At 39.4% G+C, this 19,138-nt stretch overlaps 1 protein-coding gene across 3 annotated transcripts in view; it reads right to left on the bottom strand.

The window, feature by feature from the left end:
* Positions 1-19,138, bottom strand: part of LOC148657602 (tensin-3) — an 83,318-nt gene that overhangs the window by 37,036 nt on the left and 27,144 nt on the right. For all 3 annotated transcript variants that reach the window (XM_088644064.1, XM_088644063.1, XM_088644065.1), the window contains exons 13-16: positions 16,805-17,986; positions 2,506-2,669; positions 1,253-1,379; positions 29-109 (exon numbers count right to left, since the gene is read on the bottom strand). In XM_088644064.1, coding sequence (XP_088500190.1) covers positions 29-109; positions 1,253-1,379; positions 2,506-2,669; positions 16,805-17,986 — 1,554 coding nt within the window. The remainder of the gene's footprint in view (positions 1-28; positions 110-1,252; positions 1,380-2,505; positions 2,670-16,804; positions 17,987-19,138) is intronic.

Below are 19,138 nucleotides of genomic sequence, written 5' to 3'. Positions count from 1 at the left end.
GTACAGTAAATACGACAGATTCTCTTACCGTGGGAGGGTCTGTATGCTTCAAAGTCCCTGCTTGCTGGGTTATGCATCCTCATCTCAGTAAATTCTGGAGCATTTCTCACTGCAAGAGAGGAAGAGAAAGCTTGTATTGCATATCTCAATCTAAGTATAATTATGAGCACATATAATCTCAGCATAAGAGTTTTCTGAGACCGTAAGTGCAGCGCCTTGCTTTACTGAAAAAACAGGGATTTTCCAAATGTTTGGAATTTTTCTTAACTTTACTCCGCTCCCTATTTTTTATACTGTATATATGAAATATGGGAAGCATTTTCTAATGCTCTAGATGCATTGGTGTAGACAAACAGAGAAGGAGGAGTTGAGGGCTTAGCACCATTCACACCAGTCACATCCAAAAACACATGTAGTTCCAGACATACAGAAATACAATATTACAGGACACTCCCACTAACATACAGCATGAGGCCCATCCTGAGAGAATCTGTAACAGAGGGGATGAGGAGCAATCATTCTGGCTTTCAGCACGATCATTGTGCAAGTGTAAAACAGATTAGCTGGTGCTCCAATTGTTAGAGGAAGAGAAAGTACTGTCCCGGACCATAAGGAATCGTTATAAGAAATGCATTTATTTTTATAACGGGAGATCCTTCTTTGTAGCATTGCCTGTCAGGAAGACTATCTAGTCAAGTGTTTTTGGAATTTATTTGAGATCGAGCATATTCTGAAAATTGAGGAAGATCTTAATGTCCTCATAAGTAAAACCCAATTTAAGTAAAACCAGCAGACCAGGATTAAACAGGAATATTGAGATCTCCACTTAAAAAGCTTAAAAATAAATGGATGGGTAAGACTCTCAACCTTAGTTTAAATCTTTATTTTTTATTTCTTTTACTATCACAGCTTAACAAAACTAAATATTACACTATTATATGGCTATAGACGGATTCATAAGACCACCCTTACATAAAACATATTGTGCATTTGCACTTTTTTGAACACATTGTCCAGACAGCCTTTATTTAAGAAGGTATGTTATGCAAGTAATTGAGAACAAATTCTCATTTACTATGACGACCTGGGAGACCGATTTATACAGCGGGGCATTCACTGTGATCATAACAAAAAAAAACAAAGCCAGGGACACAATTAAGCTGAACATGATTGAGCTCTGCATTTCAAAGGCAGCAACAGACCTGGCCTTGGAAATGCTCTTAATATCAGTGGGAGGGAATCATCATCTTACCATAAGGTGTTGGAGGGGACACAGGGAAAGCGGGAGTGAGAGGGACTATTTCACTGCCGGTCTCCAGCGAAGACAACACACTGCTGTCAGCTTCACCGTTCACCTCTCTGCGCTGCAGGGCACTGCACTGTAATGGGCAACATCCACGGAAACAAGTGAGAAGAAACCACATCAGTCAAATCTGAGGGGACCCGTGACACAGCCCCATTCTGCAGATAAAGAGAGTCCCGGGGAGGCTGTGTTTGCACTTGTATATTAGAGTCTCTATATTAGAGAGCACTTATATTAGATAATTCTTATCAGCACACTCTTTAAACAGCAGCAAGGCTTTTCTGCAATGGCTGTGCCACAGACCTGCACACCTTGGCGAATGGTGAATGCGAGAACAATCTGTTAGTCAGAACAATCTGTTAGTCGGTTTAATGTTTCTTTATTTGCCCTATACAATTTCTTGCATTAGGAATGCGTCTTTTCGCATACCCCAGCTTTTCTCCATGGAGACACAGACACAGAGACATGGAGAGAAGCTTGGGGTCAGAGCACAGGGTCTGCCATTGTACGGCGCCCCTGGAGCAGTTAGGGTGAAGGGCCTCGCTCAGGGGCCCAACGGAGTAGGATTCCTCTGCCGGCCGCGGGATTTGAACCGGCAACCTTCCAGTCACAGGCGCAGATCCCTAGCCACAGAGCCACCGCTCCGCCATTTAATGGTAAAGATATCATTGGAGTTAATACGAGCAAATAAACTGAGGATACCATACTGGTTAATAATGCTGTGAATGATTACTAAGGGGTTAAATGGACACAGTAGTACAGTATAAATCAAGGACTCTGCCTTTACATGGTGACCAGATTTGAACAATTGAAAAAAATGCTCCATTGTATTTTGCCTGCTCCAACATTCTGCTGTACACAGGTTTTTTTTCCCCCTAATATAATTAGCATTGCCAAATTAAGTTAGTTTAGATACAATTTTAAATGAAGGTGAGTTATTTGAAACAAATTTTGAACGTACATGACATAAGCCAGTGCTTAATGTTTCGTTAGAGTTTTCTGAATTAAAGTCAGTTTAATTTTACTTTTCGTTGCATTTCTTCCTCACTTTAGTTTATCACATCTAACACGATTTCAACAAAAAAAGACATGCATATTAAAATATATAACATATATTTGCATATAAAGGGGTTTCAGCAGCCGTCGAGAAAAAGAGCTTGCACAAATAACAGTGCTACTGCTCTGTGCCAAGAGCCTCATACCTCAGAAGGCTGTGAGCTTGAAGCATAGGCCGGTGAATGTTGAATCTGTTCCATCAGGACCCATCCGGTCCTGCTGAACAGAGAGCTCTCTGTGATGTCACTGCTCTGCCGGGCTCCAAGCACACTCCTTGACCTTTCCAGGCTGGAATCACTGGCTTGCAGGGCTGCAAACGCAAAGGACTGCATTTATTAGTTTCAAAGGTATGTCAACACGTTGTTCAGGAAATAGAAAAGCAGTTCAAGAAAAGTCTCTGGACCACTTGTGTTCCCCTCTGTACATTTTGAAAGTATTAACTGGTTTTCTAGCATTCCTACACGTCTGGGGATGTCCATGAACCAAAGCTGTACATGGATGTGAGGGGAAATTAATTAAAAAATGAACTAAATAAGAGTAAAGAGTAACCTTCACGAGGCTGAAAAGTTTATTTCTAGTGTCTGAACATCAAAAGGGTCGGCTTACGCTTGCATTCCAGAATCTACCAGATAAGGTTCTGCCAAAATTCTGCTACAGGAGATTTTACTACAACAATATTGCCTCAGACTCGAAGAACAACATACAGTCACATTACAATTATAATTACTGAAGTGTTGTAAATGTTATCATCCATGAGTCATTAATTAAACTGGCTTAATATATTCCAAATTTACATTCTTCAGGTTTACATTTCATATAATTAAAGAACAAGTGCTGCATTCTTACTAGCTATTAGAATAAAGGTGAATGAATGATTTATATATAACAGCAAACCTATACATCAATCTTGCAAGAAGTCTGAACATGTATTATTCTTGGAGAAACAAAGTACAATATTTATAGCAATAATATATTGTTTTAGAAAGTGTGCAAATTCACATGCTTAAAGAAACAGTGGGGATGCATGGACTTCTTACTGAAATATAACTAAAACGTTTGATTGCTATGGAATTTATTAGACTTTTTCACAAGAAAATAAAAAAGTGGATTGTTTGTGCAAGTTCCTATACGGCCACATATACAGTACTGGTCCATTGTCTTATTCTCTCAGGGCACAATTATTGAGCTCATCTTCCTGTTCTCCCTCAGGTTTGTTCTTTAAGTTTTAGTGCAGTTAAGGTCCAGTGACTGGTGACACCAGCCCATCAGTTTCAGAAACCTGCAGTTGTTTGAAACAGCAAGAGGGACTGGCCACAGCAGTGTACTATACTGTATATCCCCATGCATAAGGAATAGCACTGAAGAACTCTCTGTCAATACAGTCTGTGCAGCTAGGAAGAAAACCAACCTCTTACATCACCACAGCTACAGTATTTTAGGAGGTAAAATTAATGTAAAACCGCACAGACCACAATCAGGAAATACAGAATAAACAGCAGCTCTGTAAACAAAAGTCAGAAGGCTGAAAGAGTGAATGTCTTTCTCTTGATTATGAAAATGAAAATCAAGCCCATCCCTTCCTAACTATTCAAAACCACTTCCTTTTTCAATTCATTAGTATCATTTAATCTGCATCTATTCATTTAAGTTGTTTAGGTTTTAAGAAAAGAAACAAGTGTAGGTTTTCGTAAATCTCTCCATGTCAGGAGAAACTCCGGAGATATCTTTGGGATGCTGAGATGGTCGATGGGTTAGGGTAGAGGTCTGCAGTGTGGGCAGGAGCTGAAACTCCAAAAATAGTTGTTCCCAGACAAACACTACCAACTCCTGCAACTGACACAAAACTGTGTAGCTAAATTCAAAGAGTAATGGAAAATAATGTGTGCCACATACAATAAAATGGCAAAGGATGTGATTTCATCGATTTGGGTTATTTTGCAAAAACTATAATAAAGGTCCAATATAAAACCATTCTCCAAAGCCAAAGTGCAGCTGTGACAGTTTACAAGGGGAGATATTTTAGAGGGTTAATGCATTTTAGCATAATCTAGTTTTATATGGATTCTTACCTATATTTTAATAATACTGTCCAGATGTCCTTATAATTCTAATTGCCTGTGTTACCATATTGCATATCTGAGTGCTTTGGGGTTTAGAAATTCCTTAGTTCCCTTTGTGCCTGTAAAACATCCCTCATTAACAGTGCTGTTGGTATAACGACCCTATCTGAACACAGAAAAATGCAATCTCATGCAGCTGTGGAATGCTAGAAACTGCTAATGAATACAACTGATTATGAAGATGCTATGTGGTTTGAGTTCATCTGTTCTACATTAGTCACACAGCTCTTGGTTAAAAGGCAAACCATTTTTGAAGTGTTGCTTCTTCAAATTGAGAAAATAGCTGAACTTAGGTACAAAGGACCTATACTGTATATCTGGAAACCAGGGAAATTTATGACACCAGGGAGTTTCTGCTATGAAATAAATCTAGTTTTCATTTAACTGATAAAAGAGGCATACAACTTTAATGGTAAATACAGAACAGTATATTATTATAATTGTAAGTATAACATGTTTACTTCTTCACTCAATATGATCACTTCACCTCCCTTGCTATTGGCATGCATTTCATTTCATCGTTAGTTTCAATTCTTCTTTTAGCAACAGAAGTAGTTCTTCTGTGTCTCGGAGACCTCTCCAGCTTAAAAAAAAAGTTTTCAGCCTCACTGGAAAAAAGCTTGGACTTTAACCAAAAAGCCCACAAGGATGACCTCTCGAAAAATGGAAAGAACCTGGAAGTCTGCGAGAAAGGAGTGATAGCCCAGTTTGTCAATACACGTCTGGAAACTGGCTCAATTCATTTGCTTCAAATTATATACTCCATCACACACAGATCAGAAATGATCTAGCTGCTCATTCAGACTTCATGGAGTGCTCCAGGCGTTTCTCAAAACAGAGACAAATTGAATCCAAAATTAAACAACTCATGAACAATATCCAGTCTCTGTATATGCCACACTAACCTGTATTTCTCTTTTAATATACTTAGAATTGAAAGGAACTGGGACAAGAACCTTTTATAATAATAAACATTGCACTGGCATTTTTTAACAATGTATTTTTTATATAGCATGGCAAACTTTAGGATAACTTTAAATAATAAAAAGATGTAAGCATGATGTAGAAATCCATGTTATACAAAACCTTACAATAAACATTCTCAGACTTCAGAAGTATTAAACACATGTTCTAGGAACAAGAGCAGTGCGTGGTCTGTCAGACAGACTCCTGCCATATGTGCAGCTGTGACAAAGCAGACAGCTGCCCCTTCCCAGAAACTGCAAGCCCAGGATTTACATTGGAAGTGCGGAATCTTTCATTTTAGAGAAGTACGGCATTCTAGGTTAGAAAAACAAGCTAAAAAAAACCAAATGTGCTCAGTGCAATAATACATTTACGCAACAATAACGTTATAATGTTTGTATGCTTTCATGACATATGCTAACCACACTGTTTCTGGGGTGATGTTCACCATTTCATTCCTGTCATTTCTTTCTAATGTTACACTTGCCCTGATAGCCACTTCAGGCAAATAAACACTGATAGATCCACGCAGAGGAAAAAGTTACTGTTACACATAATTTAACAAGATAATTCTTATATTGGCATGAGCATGGCTTTTTTTGGACAAGCAGCAAAGAAACTGCTTAAAATGGTATTTCTAGCCTGAGTAAAATATGTGTGTGTGAAAACTGTAAATATGTACACTATCTGTACACTGTGAATCTTGATTTAAACCCCTCAAGTTTTTTTTTTTTATTGGAAGATGTGATGCTTGCTGCAACAATGGCACTAACTACAAATTGTGTATTGTGTAACGGTTCTGGGGGTTCAGCCCTTGCCACTCCAGCCCTGCCAGTTCGTCCCTCACTGCCTGGGCTCGGACCCGGGTCTCCGGCGTCACGCAGCAGGGAACTTGTCGGCTGAGCTAAAGGAGACTTCCTTCATCCCGGGCGGCTGAGATCCCCGTTATACGCAGGGGCGTATTCGTTACAATTGGATTAGCAGGACAATACATTAAATCTATTTAAATACCAATTCCATTTGAGATAATGAGATAACTATCTAATAGGCTTTGTGGGTCACCCTTAAACCATCAAAAGCTAAACATCTGCAACAATATCATTTCAACCTCTGAAGGAAATCATTCACCCATTCAAGTAGTTTAGAGGCCGTTTGAAATTAAAACTGTAGCCAAGACTACAGCTGGCTACAGTGAGACACTATTAAAAAGCCTTACAGTTTCTGACAATTATACAGCTATATCCAATAGAAAACTGTACCCATCTTTAATGTAAAGAAATAGCTTAACAGCTCTAGGCAATACCACACTTTCAAAAATGTCTGATGGTGGTATTATTCACACTCAAAGAGTGTGAAGTTTTGAAAAAAAATGGACCATTATACTCTGTAGTAAATAAATATATTGTTTCTTTCTATAACTCAATAAAATTAAAATCCGAAGGATTTCCTACACGTCTGCTACAGTATATCCAGTATACTGTATATAGTATGTACGTACTTTATAATAACACATTTCATTTTGATTATGAAAGGTACTGTAGTAAGGCTGTCCTGTTTTAAATAAGTAGCTTGGGTGCAGCATTTTGTTTTGCTGTCAAGTTCACCTGGTCCTGGTACATTCGATTTCTGGAGTCCACGTGCCGTCAGAGGTATGCAAGTCATGCTCTGACAAGCTGTGTTTCAGTGCTCAACCAAAACAGAATCGACATCTGTCTGCAAGACAGAGCACAAACCACGAGCAGAGGCACATTTCAGGGAGCCTTGCCGAGCAACTCAAACTGTGGTCTTAAAATGATCTTCTCCATCTTCGGCAAACTGCGGTCAGACAAAAGGGTTAAGACTTTACAAAGGCGACGTCTACCCTTTATCGGGAGCACATTACGAAATGATGAGATGCTTGAAGATGATGAGCCTGTGTCCACAGAGAGCAGGGCGGTGTATTACCTTCACAAACCGTGAAGAAAAACAGATACAACGTTTTAGCAAGGCCTCTGTTTAAGAGAACGATGGAAAAAAAACAGTTCTGAAAAAAATGCGTGGATGTTAAGACAGAATATTATATTTAGAGATTAAGTATGAAGTTGTTTTTTATCCCTAGAGCTGATGTACAGTATGATCCAATATTAATAAACAAGTAGAAAGGGAAAATTAATGTAAGTCCATCCATCCATCTAACTTCTCTATCCCATACAGGGTCACGGGGGAGCTGGAGCCTATCCCAGCATGCAACAGGCGCAAAGTAGAATTGTTCAGGTGGGGAGCTGGGTCAGCATGCGTAGGCTGCAAAGGAACAAGTAAGAGGTTTATTTCATGCTGAAAAGAGAAGAAAGAAAACACAACGTTTCGGCCGTGGAGCCTTCTTCGGGTGTGGGGTACACCCTGGACAGCCAGTCCATCACAGGGCACACACACACTCACACCAGGGCCAATTTTCCCAAAAGCCTAGCACGGTATGTACTGTATAATAAATAATGATAGAAATGAAAAAGGAAATGCAATATGAAAATGGCACAGGAATCTCTTAATATTTCTGCAGAAAACCACAGTGACTTCAAAATGCTAAAGAAATTTCATCTTGTGGTTGAAGGTTCTCTCATGTGAAACACCACACATGTCAATTAGAATCTGTAATTGGACACATGAATCATCTCTATGGTTAGGTACCAGAGTGAAATCATTCCTATATTTAGCTTTAAGTTGCAAAATGTAAAGTCAGTGTACTATGATGAATTGTCCACATACTGCACCAACATGTACTGCATGGTTTATACAGTATTACGATAACAAATTCAACCATAGCTTTTAAAGTTCCTGTTGTGTAAAAAGTAGTGCAGTCCCACTTTTTCAAATGAAAACCAACAAAATGTATCATAACATGCAGCTCACACTTGATATTGAGTTGTCTATTATTGCTGTTCAATTTATAATTAAATGTCTCCCAGCAGCACAATAAACTGAAACAGTCAGTACAAGTGTATATTTCTGAACTGTGGAAAAACATTTGTCAATGACAACCATGGTACCTTCTTTTTCCTCTTTGTATCAGAATTTCTCACTACCCTTTTACAATTCAATATCTCTTTCTTTGTATTGAAGGAAAAATAACCTAATTTCAAACCTGAAAGAGGAAACAATTATGTTTTGCAAAGAACAAAGCCAAGGTGCTTAAGAAATGTATATCAACTGTTCCAATCTTCAGGGTTATAATTTATGTCAGACTTTGTCATGAGAACATAGTAAGAAAGGCTACCGATGGAAAAAAAACCATTTGATCCTTCCAGGTAATTCGGTACTTTCATTCATTGTTAATTGAACCATGGATCTAATCTAGCTATTTCTTGAGAGAAACCAGGGTATATACTTCAATCATGCAGCTGGCTAACTTTTGTGTATTAAATGCACTTCCACATAGTTTTCACTTGATAATATGTAACTGTACACGATACTGTTAATATAATATTTCTCCTGTCCTGTCTTATCTGCAACTAAAGACTTTTACAAAGATGCAGAAGTATCAACATCCCCTTTCTAAATCGATCTAATTCACTTGGAATCAGACGTGGGATTAAAGTGTGTATTGAATTGTGATACTGAAATATCATTCAAGTGATTGCACATTGAATGTGCTCTTATTTATCAAGACCTGCAGGACACATCTCTATCAATGGCCATCCATTTACACAGCCTTCTCAGCCTGTGAAAGGTGTGAGTTTTGAAGTGGTTGAGAGGAATGATCAGGTGACTTCTTTAAGTGAGCTGGATGGATGTCAGATGGCAGAGATGTGTTTGGCAGATCCCACTCGGCTCAGTCACATTTGTCAAAGTCAAAGCTCAACTCAGCCAAGAATCAGCTCCAATAGGTCGTCACAATGTGTGTGGGAGTGCACGCCTGCAGGACATTCTTGGATCGTTCTAAATGAAATCCCAGCATAATATTAGAACACAGAACTGAAAACCCTTCACTGCTGCGCCTCTAAAAGTAAAGCATGTTGCTTTCGCCACAATGTAGTTCAGAACAGTGAATTGAGCATTAGCCAGGTTGAAGAGCACAGTTGTGTTTTGCTCCACAAGGCAATTCTACACCGAAAACCTTGAGTACAAATTCTAGCTGTTGGCTGCAGGGTAAATGTGTTCCTGACGTGGAAATTCCAGAATCACAACAACAGGAGGTAATTTGTTTTTCCCTTGTAGAACTATGTACAGTTGGCAGCCAAGACGAGACTTGTCCTGTGACTAATTATGCTCTTTTATTGACAATTAATTATTCCGGGGTAAGAAGAAGAGGGACCATGCCTCGCAAAATTGTTAAAACGGGATTTTTTGCGACTACATAAATACGGCCGGGTAAACACAAATAATTGTATATAGTACATTCTCCATGTGACGCCTGTTAAACAAAAAATATATATATCTTGTTAGTTTTTCCAGTTAAAACAAATGTTTTGCACTACTCAGGTCATGGGTTCACAAATAATGGTATTCCAAATCTCTTATCACATCCAAACACACAAATCTTCCAGTGCTGTTAATGAAGACTTATTAGCACTTATACTCCATTCAGCCTTCAATAGCCTTTAACCCTATCAGCTAAGCAAGAGGTCAAAAGGCGGTGGTAACCAAGGAATCAGTGGAATGCACAGCAGCCCCCTCTTCATCTTTCTTTATGTTGGCATGACAGGAGACAACCTGAAGCTTCTATATAACTTGCACAAAACTTTTTGTTTTGCATCCAAGACTTGCATTTATTTAAACATGTCTACAGTCCACAGCACATTTTCCTGTAAGTCCTCCCCTGCCTATAAACACTCCTTTTGAAAATTACGGTATTTTAAATCTTTCCAAACACAGGCACAGGATTAAATACAAAATTTCTCGGGACAGCGGTAATTTCTGCTGTTTAATTCCAATTGAGCTCTCAAAAACAGAAATGAATCCCTTAAATGGATAATTATTAAGCAATCATCTCTTTAAATTCCATACTACTTCTAAAATATCTCCCAAGAATGAACAGCTTACATATGGTCATTCTACACTTAATGAGTTGGAAGATTAAATCCAAATTTTGACCCACCCACAGAGAATAATTGAAAATTACAAGCCAGTGACCGTCTGTCATTGAGTATAAACAAAACCCTTGAGATAGAAAAGCCCAACCTCAAGCACTCAGTTTTTAATTTGTACCTGGTATGTGAGCCAAAGTTTTCATTTAACCCAGGAGATTGTCTTTAATTAAAAAAATAAACAAAAGCAGACTCTACCTTTAAGCACTAAATACCAGGAAGTACAGATTTTAAAATAACAAACCAGGTGCAAATGTTACTACATCCATGATTTAGCGCACCGCAGGTTTTATACTGTACATATTTGGTAAAGAATATACCGTACTGTGACATAATAAGTTTATTTTTCCATTACTAATGTATTTGGGTGACAATTCTTACAAAAAGCAACTTACATTTGCACCCGTTAATTCAGCTGGGTATTTTACAAGAAGTAATGTGGTCAAAATAGGTTGTGCAAGAGTACAGCATTGTGTTTCTTGGGACTGAACCCACAATCTTGGAGGAAGTCCAGAATCAGAACTGCTGCACTAGACTGTTGACCATAAGCACATAGAACGTGAATCACTTCAGTTGCACAGAGTTCAGCTAGTTTCCTTCCAGCAATGAGCAATCACAAATAACTGAGTCTAAGTGTCTATTCTTCTGTGCTGCCTTTCTTTTATAATCCAGAAATACAGTAAACCTTTGCACTGGATTTTAAAAATTTAACACCATATTTAAGTTTATTTCAAATGGTAAAAATATTTGACACAAACAATTTGCCCAAATAATTTGCTCAAATTTGAAAAAAAAAACTGTTCTTTCTTACAAAACTATCTTGGTTCACTCTATAGCAATATAAGGTTGACAAAACTGAGACTGAGCAATTAACTATAAAACCTGAAAACTTATAACCATACTGGATATGGATATGGATATATGAAAATATTATCATAATTTGGGCTAAAAACAGCAGAATTAGATATATTAAAATAAGAAATATTAGATAAGCATAAAGCTGTAATCAAATGCAAAGCATTTTAGGGGTTTTCGTGCTCATAATCAGATGAAAATCTAGCAACCAAAGAGGCACATTTTTAATCAATCCACAGGGAACCCTTACAAAATTATGAGTTAGATATCAATTAGAATGAAGAGATTAATTGTGAATTAAATCAAGAGAGGAAATTAGACAAGAAACCCCTTTCTCTCATTGTCTTATGCATCATCTACGCAGGTGAAGATACCAGATGTCTACAGTTCATCTTTCTGTATTGTTGACTCCATAGTACAATCATGTACAATAAACCACTGATCCTGTTAATGTTCCTTCACAGCCGAATAAACAGCCCATTCACAACCCTCAGTTTATTCACACTGTAAGCAGTTCAGAAGCTGGCCTCCAGAGCAGGGATGAGTTTTGTACACTGACATTTTCAGTGAACAGAGGACTTCACCCAAAATAAGTCCAGAAAATTCAGCTGTACAAATTGGAACAAATCTATGTTATAGACTGAAGAAGTTCCAGTAGGGAGCTGCGTCAGTATGCTCAGAGTGCAAAGGAACGGGTAAAGGATTACTCCATGCTGAAAAGAAAAGAGACACAACGTATCGACTGTGGAGCCTTCTTCAGGTGACAGGCTGTGTCTCTTCTCTTCAGCATGGAATAAGCCTTTACCTGTTCCTATGTGATCGGTGATTAGAAGCTGCTTTGGGTGAAAGCATCAACTAAATAAAGTTTCATCCTGAGAAGACTGAGTTGTCTACAGTACCCACTGTAAGTGTTTGCTTTAATGAAGCCATTGACCTTTATCAAGGTCATAATAAGACATCTTGCAATTCCTTTAGTTTTTTAGCCAAAATCTCTGAAACAAATAACAGCCATGTTTTAACAAGTTATTAGACGCAAAGCACTCTGTGAGTCATTTTAGTGAAATTACAGGCATTTCATACTTCATACAGTCCAGGTTACAAAAAAACAACATGGATAACAGCAGTTGGCAATTTACTTGTCAAAAAGCCAGCTTTATTTACTCAAGATGATGGAGGAGTGTTGTAATTTGCTCCTGTCATTCAGGAGCTAGAAAAACATGCACTTTAATGTATTAGAAAGTATAACTTTTTTAATAAATGCAGTTTTGTCTAAGTGGTACACCAACACTGGAAAGAAGATATCATATCAAAGATTTGCATAACAGATTTGGGCACTGCATTTTTAAAATTTTATCTAAACAAAAGTCCTGGATAAAAATGTACCTTGTGACCCTGGCTTCAAAAGCATTCCCTGCCTGTTACGCAACAATGCCCCCTATCAATCCATTTTGGGAAAAGAAAATGATAACACCTTCAGGGGAAATATTATACCACAAAATAAGAAAATAGTTAATTGTTCTCCTGATACAGTCCCAGTCCCTGTACCTTTTCTTCAAACACAGATATTACAATGAAAGCGAGCAAAAGAACTGTTTCATACACGCAGAAAACTCACACACAAATAAAAAAAAGTTTCTAAACAGAATGGTTTAGTCAAAAAAAAGACAGAAATCAACAGACATGTTGCTAAATATTTTTTTTCTACCCCTTTCAAACATACTCAATCATGTTCACCATTATGACCTAGGGATATGCAAACATTCCTCCAAAATGTAATTTATCACAGCCAATAGCAATTTTCCACACTCATCACGAGTATCACCAACACTTCTAATCTTCTGTAGGCATCGTAAGAGAGACAGCGCCACAGTCTCCCATTTATTTCACAAGGCCAAGAACAGGAAGCACTTCCGTACACAGAGGATTATGGGTGTATGGAGCAAGCTACCCAGCCATGCTGTCAAAGCAGTACCCTGTCCTGTTTCAAGAAACAGCTAGGTGAGACTCTTGGATTGATTAACTACTAACAACCAAACAAGCTAGATTGGCTGAACAGTCTCTTAAAGTCTGTAACTTTAATTATGTTAAAAATCACAGGGGCTTCTCTTTCCGGGGTTTGCTGGGGTCACCCAGGCCAACTCAAGCCTACCCAGATCTAAGAAAGCTAGGCCAACAATGTGTTTCCACTTTGAGAATCCTTTATCCTACAGGTAAATAAAATCTCCACCTCCTCTCGGAACAGGTTCCTTCAGACAAGCCAAAAATCTGAGAATCTGAAAAAGAGTGAAATTGGTGGCTCTCTAAGACAGTCTCATTCGCTTTCCTTTTGAAGGCCACCGTTCTAACGCATTCTCTTAAAAAGTGTCTGTAGATGTGCACTTGGTTTTGAGTGTGAAGACTGAGGAGAAGAGAAAAGAAGGGTTTCCATGGAAGAATTGGGGAAAAAAAAAAACTGGTTTCCTGCAATCCATTACCTGCTAGCTAGGATGTGATGTACGACAATGGAGACACCACATGAAAGGCAAGGACTGTGGAGCAGTTCATGAATAGCAGGTTTCAAAACATTTACCTGTCCTGGCCACTGCCAGACCATCATGCTGCCCCAGAAAAAAAATTAACACTTGCAACAATGCGATGAAGGTGAAATACCTCCCAAGGCTGTCCTTACAAAGAAGGACTCAAACATGCTGAAAGCCTCACAAGAAGAGGGGAATGAACAGAATAAACTTTAACCTTTGAAAGCTTCAGTCATCCCAACAAGTGCCGTTTCCCCATCAAACGTCTAAGGCTGCTGCAGGAAGAGGTGTTAGTGGGGCCAGCAGGGGGCGCTCACCCTGTGGTCTACGCGGGTCCAAATGCCCCAGTATAGTGACGGGGATACTATACTGTAAAAAGGCGCCGTCCTTGGGATGAGACGTAAAACCGAGGTCCTCACTTTCTGTGGTCATTAAAAATCCCAGGGTGTTTCTCGAAGAGTAGGGGTGTAACCCCGGCATCCTGGCCAAATTTCCCATTGGCCCTTATCAATCATGGCCTCCTAATAATCCCCATCTTCAATACTCTGTTTTCCTCCCCACTAATAGCTGATGTGTGGTGAGCGTTCTGGCGCACTATGGCTGCCATCGCATCATCCAGGTGGGGCTGCACACTGGTGGTGGTGGAGGGGATCCCCATGACCTGTAAAGCACTTTGAGTGGAGTGTCCAGAAAACCGCTATAGAAGTGTAAGCATTTATTATTATTACTATTCATTACCAACAATTGACTGATTTCTTCAAACCATATCTGAATCATAAACTACATCATAAAAAGGGAAGGATTTTTTTGTAGATTTTCAAAAATCTGAATCACAACCACGTACACCATCAAGAATGTGTCAAATTCCTTACCACTTACTGTATGCATTAATTACTGTATAAAACGTGTCAAGTTTAAAACTAAGAAGCTTTGGACATTCTTAAACATTAGATAATGGCCCTTTTGCCTTGATCAATAGCTACAAAATTGCCAATCAGTTTTCTTTCTTAGCACTTCATAGAAAAAAAAAAAAAAATTTTTTGTGAAAAAGTAAAACACTTTTTTTTATTTTAAAACTTCAAGGGCTATTGGAGTAGTAGCCATTGAAAGCTTAAAGAGTGAAACATGCTTATTAATATTATTCTTGGGATGATTCCTGAGGTTAATGATGCACAGTCATTTTTGCTTTTAAATGACGTTTTGCAGTATTTATTTCTAAATGTATATGTACATTGGTCAAAGCCCTAAATAAACAATCTCAACTTCACTCCTAATTACAAACTAAATAGAAAGTGCAAATAGAACATCTTAACTCTTAACATCTTAACTGCTGTCCACCAGACATGCAAAAAAATAATCTTTTTTTAAAAAGAAAGCAGACTCTCAGTGACTGAACAGTTGGTTATGGTTCATCAAATGGAAATACAAAGTGGTAAGAGAATGGTCTACACTCAATTTCCATGAGGCAGGAAGTAAAACTTCACAGAAAATAAAGCAGGCTGTCAGTGGTCAAACACTGGTGGTAAAAAGTTCTTGAGTGCCAAACTTCTAAGGTAAATTAAAAGGTGGACAGTTTCAGTTGACAGTGTAAATAGGGAAATACAGCTCTGTGTGAGGGACACCTCAAACGGAAGTGTTGTTTATCCCCAGTTGTTTATCCCCACTCGAGGCAAATCTGACAAGAAAGTGGGTTCAGGCTATATTGGTACAGCTGCCTACCACTTCATGCTAGTCTAAAAAAAACTTGAGAAAAGACAGGTCAAATCGTGTGCACTGAGCTTCTTGCTAGCTGAACCACAGTCCAAAGGGTTCGCTTTCAGGCTGTTCTTGTTAATTTTCCTCAACACCGAAGAAAGAAGAGCAACACAAAAGAGCTACAAGGTTTAAAGGCGAGACTTTGAACAGGATTAAAAATCCCTAAACCTCCCACATAAATACAGCCCTAATACATCTCATTTTGACGTCTGCTGTTCCTTTCGGTTATTTTAGTTAAAATTATTATGAGCATTTTACCTGTAACTATTCAGGTTGTCCGAAATGAAATTCAACAAATTCACAAAAATGAAGAAAAAGAATAATGAAAAAATTCTGTAGTGTGTGCAATTTTTCACAATCATAATAAGGTGTTAAATAAATGTCCACAGTACCTTAATATACAAATTTACTGAGTTCTTTTTAAACAGCTGGTGAAAGGAACAAAATAAAATAGCGCCATTATCTGCAACGTGATCATTTTTTACCCCAGGCAGCAACAATCCCAGGTCCTACATAAAATTGTTGATTATATTTGCCTTTAAAAAAATTAGCAGGAGAGCCAGCCCTTATTATACGACTGAAGAGTGCAACATTTTACACGTTATTGGGGAACTATTTGGAATGTAAATAAATAAAGCTCATTGGGAACATGTAAGCGTGATTAAAAGGTTTAAAAAATATTAGCCTTAAGTTTAAAGTACATTTCAATATCAGGCAACTTGCAATAATATCATGTGTCAGTCCGCAGCACTCCCAAATGAACTATGGGGGAGTGAAAGAGTATTATGACAATTTTCCTTACGGTTCTGTGTCTTTTTGTGCCGGTATTAAAACAGAAAGACACCTTCACAGGAGGAGAGACCCCAGAAATAAAATCCTACTGGTTCTTAAAAAAATCCTTAAAGCTGAAGGATCTGAGCCCCTGACCACAATCCCACCTCTCCTGTTACAGAGAAACTTCAGTGACAACATTCTCAGTATTAATTGCAGGATCATCATGTCTGCTTTTCTTTCAAATTTGGTTGTTTGTTCATAATACATAGGGTTACACTAATATGTCTTTTACATTAATACATCCCCACCAGTACGTCAAACATCAAATTCAAACAACCCCAAACATCAAAGCAAGACACATACTTTATATATTTCTCAACAGTAGGGATCTGGACTTGCCTGATTGGTGTGTGTTCTGCATATCCTCGTTGTTACCATCCTGAATCCTGCGATTCACCCCATAGGTGAACCTGGCTCCATCATCTTTCTTGGCCACAGATCCATTGACCTGCCCCGTGCCCTCCCTCTTAACTGAATTCGATCGAGTGGGTATCGGCACAAAGGTGGGGTCGAGGTCCATTATCAGCTGGTTCAGCTGCTCAATGGATTGATCAATATCCATAGCGAGCGAGGCAGGTGAATCGTCTTCTTTGCTTGCGATATGCAAGCCATTGGATTCCTTCAGCGCAATAGTCGCCCTCTGTACAGCATCTCTGCTGCTGCTCCCTCTAGTGGGAGTGTCTGGGATTGCAGTTTGGCTGGGGTGGCTACTCATCTGTCTCTTCTCTGGAGGGAACCTCGCGTCACTCTCTGCTGGCTGGTAAGTGTAGTGCTGTGCGGCCACCATCTGCTGCTGCTGAACCCAGGTCTGTGTGGAGTAGCCACTCTGCCCAAAGGTCTGGGTCTTTGAGGGTGCCACATGAGAGCCAGAGGGGTTCCTCTGGGGGAGGTGACCCGGCTTCACCTCGTTGAAAACCCTCTCGTAGTCCTCTATGCTGATTCCCAGGTCAGGAACACCGGCCAGACGCTGCTCTTCGCCTGTGTGACTGCTGAACCCATCCGACAGCAAGGAATTCTGGCTGCTCTTGTGGTACCCAAAGTGGCCCAGCTGATTGGAGTGCTGGCCCTCGGAGGACGACAGGGTGCCAATGCTGTCTACGCTGTGAAGGTCGTGGGTGGGAATCTCGTCGTCTAGGATATCCGTCTCCCTGTCCTTAATCCTCAACTCCCCATTGACGTGGACCTGGGCCGGAATCGTGTGCTGGACGCCGACCAGCTGCTTCCTCTCCGTCATCTCCCTGCAGGGCTCTGCACTGTCCAGCCCAAACCCGCTCAGAAGACGTTTCAGCTCTGCCCTCTCCTTCTTGCTCGGCCCTCGTTTGGTCCCCGAGGTGCAGCTGGTCCACACCGAGGCCGTGGAGTGCCCGGAGTCGCTGCTGATGGACAAGGCGTGGTCGCTGTGGTCCGGGCTGCTGGTCACAGACCCATCCTGAGGCCCCCCTGCCAGTCCGCTGTCTGTAGTGCTCTTCTTCCTCACTTTGGCATACAGATTCCCGTCAACAGGCCCCTGCGAGTGTGGCACTGAAAGGACAAGAGGGCAGCGTTTCAAACACTCATCCTGTGCTGATGATCGTGGAGCACATCCGCCCTAGCAACCTCCTCCGTCACGCGCTGCAGGAGGACACCCAACGTACCGGCAACCACATACACGGCACTGCGTCTGTGCTTTCCAGACATTCATCAAGATTCATATGGTTTACTTTATGCCTTGCCTGTCAAAGCACGGTATCCTCTGAAAGATCACACCTCCATGCGATAATAAGCCTCGACTTTTTTGTTTTGTTTTGGTTGAAAAGGTCGGAAGTTTGGTCTACCTTTGAGGCGAAAGGCACTCTATAAACAAGTTTTTAACTTAATACAAATTATTAATTTAATTCATTTGGACACAAATTATTCGAACATATAAATACGTATATAGGCGCTGACTGTAGTGAAAAAACGAACACTTAAGCACTATCCTGTAGCTGTTAAAATCCAATGCATTCAATCAATGAGTTCCTAACAAATGCAACACAATGTCCGTTTACTCTGCCAAGATTGAGCCACTGATAAAATTCTGTATGATGTCTTTTGCTTGGATTTGTACCCTAAGGCTATGGCAAAATAACGAAGGTAAACATACCTATTTTTCCTGATGCCAATTAAAATGTTCATGGTTGTGAAAGAAGAACTGAGAGATTTCCATTGTGATCTTCTTTATTTAAAAATTCTTTGCCTCTGAGAATTCTTTTTGAAAATCAGACAAGGCATATTAAATGTTCATTGGATCGAAACTCTGAATTTAATTTAGTGTTTCCACCACATAAATCTGAACTATTCAAATGGCAGAAGAAACAAAGGTTCACCTTTCATTTTTGTACCAGATCTGAAAGTAAATATTGAGGATTACTGTGGGATTTGACCTTTAAAAGGGTGCTGTTTACATTACATCACAAAGTCCTTGAAGCCAGCAACCCACAGAACATAGCTGTATTTATACTCTCAATTCTTAAAAATAAAAAAAGAACAGGAATTTCCACACGCACACACACACACAAGAGAATCCTGTAAATTACTGTTATACAAATATTAAAAAACTACCAACAAATTTAGAACGGTTTCCGATTTGTCAAAATGAGGATCCAGGAGTGACAAAACATACATAAAGCAACTTTTTAATGCTTTAAATTGAGA

The sequence above is a fragment of the Lepisosteus platostomus genome, chromosome 8 (assembly GCF_059453375.1).
Source record: "Lepisosteus platostomus isolate fLepPlt1 chromosome 8, fLepPlt1.hap1, whole genome shotgun sequence".
NCBI classification, from domain to species: domain Eukaryota; kingdom Metazoa; phylum Chordata; class Actinopteri; order Semionotiformes; family Lepisosteidae; genus Lepisosteus; species Lepisosteus platostomus.
The sequence above is the reverse complement of the archived record's forward strand: the minus strand, read 5'-3'. Positions and strand labels throughout refer to the sequence as shown.